The 10,765-nt window shown below is 43.2% G+C and overlaps 2 protein-coding genes across 2 annotated transcripts; one reads left to right on the forward strand and one right to left on the reverse strand.

Moving 5' to 3' along the window:
• The first annotated feature begins 1,200 nt into the window (after window positions 1–1,200).
• On the forward strand, window positions 1,201–2,859 carry LOC121871235 (cuticle protein CP1499-like). Its single transcript, XM_042373447.1, has 2 exons — window positions 1,201–1,235; window positions 2,163–2,859. The coding sequence occupies exons 1-2, from the start codon at window positions 1,224–1,226 to the stop codon at window positions 2,622–2,624; spliced, it is 474 nt and encodes a 157-aa protein (XP_042229381.1). The 5' UTR covers window positions 1,201–1,223; the 3' UTR covers window positions 2,625–2,859.
• A 5,866-nt stretch (window positions 2,860–8,725) lies between these two features.
• On the reverse strand, window positions 8,726–10,371 carry LOC121871245 (cuticle protein CP1499-like). The gene is made up of 2 exons (XM_042373456.1): window positions 10,328–10,371; window positions 8,726–9,272 (listed from the first exon to the last, which is right to left on the reverse strand). Exons 1-2 carry the CDS (start codon window positions 10,337–10,339, stop codon window positions 8,790–8,792), a joined length of 495 nt encoding a protein of 164 aa, XP_042229390.1. The 5' UTR covers window positions 10,340–10,371; the 3' UTR covers window positions 8,726–8,789.
• Window positions 10,372–10,765: the final 394 nt, after the last annotated feature.

The raw sequence follows: 10,765 nt of genomic DNA on the forward strand, positions 1-10,765 counted from the left end.
AGATGTCCCCACACACAACGCTTCCGTGACGCCTGCTGGACCACCACTCCACGACCCCCTGACGGAGACACGATGATCCTCCCCATACTGGCCACATATTATGTAAATAACATTGATTATGTGTTAAAGGAATATCGTTCCTTCCTTGCGCTTTAGTAAGCCCCTTTATAATATTTATACCCTTATATACTTGTGACACTTGCCAGATGCTTCTGGTGTCATTGTACAGGGGTACCTAGTGACAGCACTAGGATCCCGCTTCCTCTATCAAGGAATAAACAATTGAAATTGAAATTGAATTGAACAATAGAATAAGCAACATGACAAGAAACAATTTAAATATGCTGACCAAATTACTGTTTTAATAATAATAATAATAATAATTATAATATTAATAATAGAGAACAGGTAAACGGCTTATATACCTCATTAGTTTTAATCAATGAATAAGTTAAAGAGATTAATAATAACTTGCATTCATTTTCTCTTTCGTTTCATCAACCATCACACACATCAATACACATCTGATAATTCACTCAATACAAAAATACCTCCCAGTCATTGTATTAAGAGTTCAGGTATCGTCGTGTCATTACCAAGTACGAATCTGTATGGCTAATCGCAGTCATGAGCTCATTCTACGTACACAACCTTGAGCAACAGGATGAATCGTCATATAAAATTGGTAATATATATGAATTATTGGCTGCTTTATATCTCTTCTGAAAATAATATCCCCCACACTCCCAAAACATCCTCAGTCAGACCAGTGAAGGTAGAAACTGGGGTAATTGTATATATAACCCTAATTTAGTATTATTTATACACTATAGACATGGGTAGTTTGACGATTTATTGACTCAGTAAAAAAATATATAATACAGGTTTCATATGCCGTTACATTCTCGTGATTAACATTCTCTGTAAACCACATTTTGGGATCCTACGTGCCTAAACATTTGTCAACAGACTCGGGATAAACCAGAGAGGCAGATAATAAAATTTTTACTTTACCGTTGAACTGACAATATAATCTGGCGAACTAATATCACAAGAGATTATGAAGGGAAATTCTCAGGCATATATTCTCAGAGTTGCTGTAGAAGGCCCAAGGAAAGAGGGACTCAGGGTTAAGCAAAATGAGGCGGGGGGGCGTGTGTATATATAGCAAGGGAGGAGCCACACCCAGCACAGTCTAGCTCCCACCTTTACTCTCGGTCATCATGAGGACTCTGGTAACTATATAACTCCATATTTTGATGAAGTTAAAGAGAGAAAAAAGTGTTAGTGTTGAAACTTTCCTTAGAAGTGCAATGGATTTTGAGAGAATTTCGTGATCTTTGTCTTGTTGATGATGATGACTTAGTAAATCATTTTGACATTTTATTAGAAACATGAAAGTAAATGGTAAGGAACAGTTTGTTTGTTGGGTTTAGATGGATAGCATAGTTACCAGGAGACGTAGAAGTGAAATATTGTAGTTATGCTTGTGGAGTCACTGTTACCAGGAGCTTCCAGACGCCACAAGGTAGGGGTTGTGTACATTAGTGTAAGTGTTAGTGTATTATTAAACACAGGGTGAAGGAAAAACATAACGGCTTATATTTTTTTCAAAGCCGGAATTTCTTAAGTTGATTACTTTTCAATGAAAATCAAACCCAGCACAGAAGACCAGAAGGTTTTTTGTCCTGTATACCATCTCTACAGCTTCATGTGTGTGTGTGTGTGTGTTCTTATAATAATTTACATTAATGCCATACTGCAGTACATAACACAATATACCTGCAAGCTTCAGTTACTCAAGAAAATCCCAAAACATGAATGTTTCGACTTAGTTGTACGGATATTTAAGTAAGATATGAACATATTACTGTATAAATCATACGAATATGCATACAGTATAAACATAATGTTCAGTTATGTTTACGTGGTGAAGGAGAAGAATATTATGTGAACGGTGTACTGAGTTGAACATAGTAACTCTATGTCCGTAATAGGAAACTTAACATTACTAGCACTACACACAGATGTCGACTACACTCCTGGAGTAATAGTGTCGTTACATTTGTGTATTTTACCATCGATCCTATATATTGTAGTTGATCATTGCACAAAAGGCAGCAAATTGAGGTATTCGGTGAATCTTCTCCTCCATCCCTCAGGTTGTTCTGGCAGTGATAGGAGTGTGCTCCGCCTCCACCTATCAGGCCCACAACCCTGACCACAGTTACAGCGTCCCCGTCCAGCCCAGGTGGAGGGGTCCCGTGGCTGCTACCGTCCCCGCCGGCGTGAACGGAAGAATCGAACAGATCCCCGACACCCCTGAAGTTGCCGCCGCTAAAAACGATTTCTTCAGGGCCTACAACAACCAGTTGGCTGCTGTTAGTTACGGTACTCCAGGTTACGCTCCATCTCCTCCTGTCTCTCACGGCCCCGTTGTCAGCGCCTTCACCCCCGACGTCCCTTCCTACCCTTATGGTTTCCCTGCTACCACCTATAACGTCGCCCCCGTCCAGGTCCGCGACACACCCGAGGTGGCCGCCGCCAAGGCTGAGTTCTTCAGGACCTACGAGAGGCAGGCAGCAGCGGCAGCCGCGGCACCTGACGACTACACCCGGTACTGAGCTGGACTGTAGAGACATGTCGACCTCCTTCTTTAATAATAATTTTCTAACGACCGCCTCTCTTTCTCCGACATTACATCTGATGTTTTACTTTTTCGTCAAGATGAGTTAAGAGAAAAAAATGCTGAGGCTGAACATACTTTCAATAATTCTCTGTTGTCCTTTTTATTTTGAAGAACCTACAAAAATATCATGTAACTTCTCTTGTGTCGACAATAAAACTTTTTGAACGAAATTTCGTCTGTATGCTTATCAACTATTTATTCCACTGGTAAAAAGATGCTTGAATTCTAAAGTGGGTAGGAGGAGAGCCAAGGGTAGACCAATTATACCATGGGGAGAGGTTGTAAGATATTACCTCAAGAGATAAAAACCTGAGTGAGAGAGTGCAAGACAGTGCAGAGAGGAGAGTTGCCAGCAGGTACTCACGGTTAATCCATACAAGTGTGGAAAATGACTGAAAAAGGTGATGATGCAGATGAAACTGTGAGTAGAATCCCGTTGAAAATTTTGCACACATAATATTAAACCCCTGGAAAACTTGATTCTTAAATTGTCGGCCAAACTAATTCGTTTCCATTTGCAGTGCTCATGAGAAGGTATCCAGGGCGTCCTCTTGCATGGTAAAAACATCAAGAGTCATTGGTTGAGCTTGCAAGTTTTAGGCCAAATATGTAAAACTGTAAAAATTATGTATGACCGCGGAATAGGTAGTAGGCAGTTACCAAACAGGGAGGTACTACCGCCTGGGAAGATATTGGAAGCATAATGTGTCATCTAATGGTAGACCCTGCTGCCATATGGCATCACGAAAATTGTGACCAAGTCCCAGGTTGCTGATATGACTTTCTGCCACATTTACACACAATTGCAGGGTCTTAATTGTTTCTCTTACTTTGACAACACAACTTATATATCGTTTCTCACTCTTGATTTTTTTATTTTTTCCATTCAGGTATTTTTTATGGTGCAATTTATTTATTCTCCCCCCCCCCCCATCCTCGGCCCGCTGTGGGTTGGTGGCCTGTCCTGGGTGGGTTAATCCCCCTTTAATGAAAAGTTCACAGTAACCTCACAACTCAAACCGCTGTATTTGCTGTAGAAAATAAGAAAGTAAAGTCAACTCTATTAGGGACTTAAAAAGTGGAAGACCTATACAGTGTTGGTCCCACAGGAGGGCACCTTTATATCCTTATATTTGGACACTATTCAGTGTTACTAAATTCTCGTCATGTTAAATTACCTCAACTACAAAGAGTAATGTCTTAAGTTTTTGAACGAAATATAAGTTCGTATTAGAACACATTCGTTTAGGCTCAATAATATCTTGAAAACCCTTGGAATATATATAACTGAGATTTTACCAAGAATCCGTGCTGGCAAAAAGTCCCCGAGATGTGTTAACACATCATATGATATATAGAAATCGACAAGATGATTAACCTCCTTGTGCCGTATACAAACCCCAGAACGGTGGATGTTTAGCTCCAACATAAAGGAAAGAAAAGGAAAGTTAATGTGTGGTAACGCTGAAAGAAGGTTGTTGTGTAAGTGTAAATTCCTTCCCGAGAGCAATTAGTTATTCACAATCTTTAGAATAAATCCGGAGATCAAGTTTTCATCGGACGAGCAGATACTTACCCCACAGATTTACTCTGTAGAATACACAAAGGCTGGAGCTTTAGTCACGACAGATTAAGGGGAAATCGGTGGAACTGCCTGGAGGGATTGTTAAAATATGTATCACGATTGCGTCGTGTCTACATAACATAAGAACATAAGAATGGAGGAAACTGCAGCGGGCCTATTGGCCCATACTGAGCAGTAATAATCTATATGAAATTTGAATCACAATAAAGGTCAAATTTGGCTAAAGAACAAGAGCTACACTGATCAATTACGAAAAAGCTTAAGATATTATATTTTGTGCGAGTTTCATCAAATTTATCACCTGTTGAGAAAATTAAAACCACTGAGATGTATAAAGGAACACCGTTAACTAATACATAAAATAGTTTAGTTATGAAGGTCCTCTCTCTGCTCTCTTTACGTGGCTGAGTAAATAAATATCGCCCTGAAAGCGTATCCACACCGGCCATCTTTATTATGGTGGACCATGATGATCAAAGCTGACCTTCACGACAACTAAAACCAATGGACAAAATTTATCCCTCGGTATCATTTAGGTGGTGGAAAATAGACGATGAAAAATGCAAGGACTTGGAGACGGAGTTAAGTACAATATAATGTAGAGGCGTCAAGCAGGTTAATAGTATAAATTATTCTACCTGCAGGAAATTATTATATTACATTTCTTATCACATAATTACAACACGTTACATGACGTTAGTAATTACACATTTAATTGTTACCTCATGTTCATTTTTTTTCTTGCTTTTTGGATTTTTTATTTATTTATTTATTAATTTTTGTTTTAGTTTTTCTTTTCAAAATTTGTGTCTGTTTTATACTAAAGACTGTAAAGTGATCTCAGATATAAATAATACCACTCGCAACATTGTCTAGGTGAGGTGATGGTATTATTGTGGTGGTGTTGTTGTGGTAGTTGTTGTTGTGTGTGGTGTTGTTGTGGTGTGTTATGGTGTTGTTGTGATGGTGGTGTTGTTGTGGTGGTGTTGTTGTGGTGGTGTTGTGGTGTTGTTGTTCTGGTGTTGTTATGGTGGTGTTGTTGTGTTGTGTTGTTGTTGTTGTTGTTGTTGTAGTGGTATTATTGTTGTTGTGATGGTGGTGTTGTTATGGTGGTGGTGGTGTTGTTGTTATGGTTTTGTTGTGGTGGTGTTGTTGTGGTAGTGGTGTTGTTGTTAGGGATTTGTTGTGGTGTTGTTGTGGTGCTGGTGCTGTGATGGTGTTGTTGTGGTGGTGTTGTTGTGGTGGTGCTGTTATGGTGTTCTTGTGGTGGTGGTGGTGTGGTGCTGGTAGTGATGTAGGTGTGGTACTGGTGACAGTAGTGGTACACCTAACCTAACCTAACCTAACCTAACCTAACATAACCTAACCCAACCCAACCTAACCTAACCTCCATGATACCTCAGGTTAGTCTCTGTAAGTTAAGTATTAAATATTGTTTCAAAGGTCGGTGACGTTATGTATCTCGTCTTAAGCTAATTTTTACCTTCAAACTCTATACAAGAGGAACTAATAAAATTCTATGTACTGTTTTTATAGTGAGTAGTTCATACTGACGGTAATACTGTGCCCACCAGTCCTTAGCAGCGTAACTAACTGTGGAGATGTTTATAGTCTTAAGAAAAAAAATCAATGCCATGACTGGGAGAACGCGCATGAGTGCCGTAAGTGTCAACAAAGGCTGTAAGAGACTGCTCCTTAAAAGTCGTATTTCTGACAAATTCAGCGAGTCTACTAATCCCAGCCTGTGTAGACAACTATAGAAAGACCCATTTTCAGCACAGCGGCATCATTTTCTTTTTCTTTTGGACTTCATCTTTTTGGGGGATAAAAACATCTGGTCCTACCACCCGGTCCCTCTGGTCTAAGATTTTCAAGTTTGCGCAATGTGAAGTGTGACGTAGCAGTGACGTCTTTACCACTCCACCTGACTGCAGTGTTGCCAATGTGCCCTATGCCCGCCGTTAAACGCTCCCGTTCGTTGGAGACGGCGGCAGTAGGTGACAGTGATGCTGACGACTTTCATCTTGAAGACAAGTCTAAGAAGCAGAAACCTCAGAAGTCAGGGTCTCCAGCAGGGGCTACGGCTCCCCCTCGCACCCCGTCTGGGGTTGTAGAGGGTGGCCTCCTTCTGCCGTCGGGGTCCCCAAGTGAGCTTACATGTGGCTCAATGACCGACCCTCCGCCGACGATGGACATTGGGGATTCCCTTCGTCTCCCTGCCCCGTCGCGCCTTCGTAGTCTGGCCTTTCCTCGGGACTTGCCTCTGAGCACACGGATGACTTGGTTCTTCCGTCACTGCTCTCCACTTCAGGACTCAACACTTCGCCTCCGCCGAGGTCCTGCAGCCGTAATAGTCACCACACAAATGGACGAGACGGTACACCTGCTTACTCAAGTGGGCTTTCCTGCTCCCCAGGGGGAGGTGATGCTGAAGTTCACCATCATCATCCCAGAAACTCGTCGTATCAAGGTAATGGTTCGCCACGTACCCTGGGAGATCCCTATCTACGATCTTCGCCCTCTTCTCTCACAACTACTCGACATGGAACGCCGCATCAACCTGGTCTCTAGAGAGTGTGATTCACTTGGTTTCCTTCTTTCAACTGCAAAAATAAAAGCCATGTGGCACGGTCGTGTTGTACCTCCCCCCCCTTCTCTTATCAGGAACGCCCTTGGACTGGGTTAATGAGACAAAATACCTGGGTGTGTATGTAACTCGCACATGTTGTCAGATCCCTGAAGTCCGCTATCTTCGAGACATATGCTTTCGGCGTCTCGCTCCCCTCTCTACCATGTGCAGGGGTTCCCTTGGTACCACCATCCCTGTACTTCTCACCATGTACAAGTCCTTTGTCCGTTCCTGCGTCGACTACGCTGCCCCTGCCCTCGTCAACATTAGTCGGACTGCTGTCAACCGTCTCGAAGTTATCCAGAGGAAAGCTGCTCGTATCATCCTTGGGGCTCCTCAGTGGACACGCTCTACTTCTCTATATACCGAACTTGGTCTTTCCCCCTTACAGGATCGTGTCCAGGAGTTTTACCTAAAAACTACCGTTTCCATTCTACGGGATCCTCGGGGCAACTATGTCCAAGCCAACTTGACTCCTGCTGTCCGAGGCCGACCTCCATCTAGAAGACCCTGGCGAGGGTCACTCATCCGAGCCCTTCAGGAACACGACCTCCTGCCTGATATTGTTGTCACCCCAGCTGTTGGTTCGTCTCCTTCTCCCTGGCTGGTTTTTCAACCTGAAGTGATTGCCCTCGGTGGGCCGCTTCCGAAATCCCACGTGAACCCTGTTCTTCTCTGCAAATACCACCTCTCCCGGATCGCCCACTGGTCTCCAGGTAGAGTCGTTCTCTACACTGATGGCTCTGTTGACCCCGCTACAGGTCGGGCCGGGGCTGGTGTCTACATCTCCCTTCCTGATGCCCCTGAGGCTATCAAACTGTCTCTCAGAGTTTCTGACGGGGCATCCTCCACTCAGGCTGAACTGATAGCCCTCCTTGCTGCCCTTCTCGCTGAGGAAGAAGCAGATGGTTTCTGTCCCTTGCTTGTCTGCTGCGATTCCAGGTCTGCTCTCGACGGGATCGCATTTGGATCAGGGGAAAATATGGACCTCATCCTCCGAATACGAGGGGTAACATCCACACTTCAGAATGCAGGCCGTCCTGTGACATTCCTATGGATACCCAGTCTTGTCGGTATCTTGGGGAATGAGGCAGCAGATGGCCTTGCCAAGACTGGCTGCAACAAGGCCACACCTGACTACGTTGTTCCTCGAACACTTTTACAGCTTAGGACCCAAGTTCGCCGCAAACAGAGAGAAGCTCGGGAAGCAGCCATCCCCCTGGACTCCCCGCCCACTTGGTACGATGTCCTCCGTAAACTTCCTGACCTCTCTTATGTCTATGGGAAAGGGTCGCGGAAAAGGGACGTGATTGCTGCCCGTATCATCATTGGGTATGACTTTGCTTGGGAGATTGGTATCCCCGCATCCCCTGAGCATCGCTCTTGTGCATTATGCAGAAGACCCGACAGCCGCACCCTTATTCACTACCTCCTAAGATGTCCCCACACACAACGCTTCCGTGACGCCTGTTGGACCACCACTCCACGACCCCAAGGTTAAAAATGCTTTGAAAACCTTGGATCTAGATGTAGGATATATATATATATATATATATATATATATATATATATATATATATATATATATATATATATATATATATATATATATATATATATATATATATATATATGTGTGTGTGTGTGTGTGGGTGTGTGTTTGTTTATGTGTGTAAGGGCGAGTTGGTGGACATGTATTGTACGTGTTATAATATAAAATCATTCTAATCAACAGTTGGCTTTTATATTACTCTCGTCCATATTCATACTTCAGGAAATATATAGTATTTCTACTGTATGTGTTGGATAATGAACCAAGAAGGAATGCTGCAGTTGTTTTATTAAGTAAGCGTCTTCTACATAAGCGTGGGATGTGACAGTCCAGCTCAGTAGTGGGTGTAGTGGTCAGGTGCCGCGGCTGCAGCTGCTGCCTGCCTCTCGAAGATCCTAAAGAACTGAGCCTTGGCGGCGGCCACCTCTGGAGTGTCCCGGACCGGGCCGGGGGCGACGTTGTAGGTGGTATGGGGTACACCATAGGAGTGGGAGGGCACACCGTAGGAATGAGAATGGGTGTAGGTGTTGACAACAGGGGCGTAAGAAGCGGGAGGAACGGAGGCGTAGCCTGGGGTACCATAACGACGGGAACGAATAGTGTCCAGCTGGTTCTGGTAGGCCCTGAAGAAAGCATTCTTAGCGGCTGCGACTTCGTAGGTGTCAGGAACCTGGATGATATTGCCGTCGACGCCGGCGGGGACGGTGGCAGCCACAGGACCCCTCCACCTGGGCTGGACGGGGACGCCGTAGTGGTGGCCATGGTTGTAGGCCTGATAGGTGGAGGCGGAGCACACGCCCATCACTGCCAAAACAACCTGAGGGAACATAACATAAATGTATTTTCAACCAGGACGCCTAAAACGAATTTTCACTGAGAGGAGCTGTGAGTGTTACGTCTCCCTCCCTTCACTAAGCGATCACCTCGTGCACCAATGTTTGCTAACAATAAAACGTTTATTCACGTAAAGCTAACGAGACGAGTTGAACTAATTCCAGAAGAGAGAGAATGTCAACTACATAAATCACAGTGACATCCTGTCACTCTGTGTCCTTGTTGTGGGTGTATCTGGTGGCAGTGACAGTGACACAATGACACACTCTCCAGTCATCTCTGTCATGGAGGAGTCATTGTGTCTAGTGGCAGTAACAGTAACTCCGCCAGGCACCAGCGTCGTCACGTCGTTATTCCTGTGTGAGTATGATGCTTCCCCCAGCCTGCCTGTAATACGTCTCCCCCTGTTGTAGGTTGTGATGAAGACTCTTTAAATTGTGATGGTGCACTGATGAGAACGACTCTTGTGTGTGTGTGTGTCTGTAGAGTATGCACACAATGATTATGTTATATTTTTAGAAAGACGACTATTTAATCAATACAGAAATACCAAATTGTAATAAGAGGGTAAGGAGACATACACCAGACACAACATGGGGGAAGGGCGGGAGGAGACAGATGAGTGAGAGCTTCTACAAGAGTACAACATAATGGTGAAGGTTCAGGTAGTGGCCAGCACACGTGACGAGAACAATGCAGTGGATGACGGAGCTCCTCTACTGGGCACCACCAGGTACAAAAGAACCATTAAAACAAACTACCAGATGGACAGATGAAAATATGGAGTTTGGAGACGGTAAGTGAGTAAGGAAAGCTCTAGGGGAGGCTTATGGATTATGGATTGCTACAGGATGATAATAATAATGATGAGAATGATACGTCCACGAATATGACTACGTTTGGTGGTAACTTTAGCACAAATCTATATAATTTTCTACTCACTAAAACAAACTAATATGAAAAAATAACTGTAATACCATATATCATTCACATACACAAACAACAACTTATGAGTGAAACTGTACTAATATACTTTACCAGAGTCCTCATGATGACGGTGAGTGAGTGAGTGAGCCAAAGACTGTACCAACTAAGGCTTCTCACACACCTTATATACCCCGCCCACGACCCTGACCCATGGCCCTGTAATGATGTGATTGTGGCTGCTTGTGTTATTTTCTCACAGCTGTAGTAACTTATTATCTTATAAGAAAACACTTATGTTCTGTCGTGTCATGTAAGTGGTTTGCAGGTGAGTTCTTAGGCACCCTGTTTTACGTTCATATGATCAGATGGTTCCAGAGAGAGAGAAAGATGGTGTTTCTTCCTCTTATCAAAATAGAGAAAATAAAACGATTGAAATTTTGTGCTGTTCTTTTATATTTTTACCTCTAATAATAATACTATTATTTTTATTATTATTAATATTATTATTATTATTATTATTATTATTATTATTATTATTATTATTTTTAT

This window comes from Homarus americanus, unplaced genomic scaffold (genome assembly GCF_018991925.1).
Source record: "Homarus americanus isolate GMGI-L3 unplaced genomic scaffold, GMGI_Hamer_2.0 scaffold32583, whole genome shotgun sequence".
Taxonomy (NCBI): Eukaryota; Metazoa; Arthropoda; class Malacostraca; order Decapoda; family Nephropidae; genus Homarus; species Homarus americanus.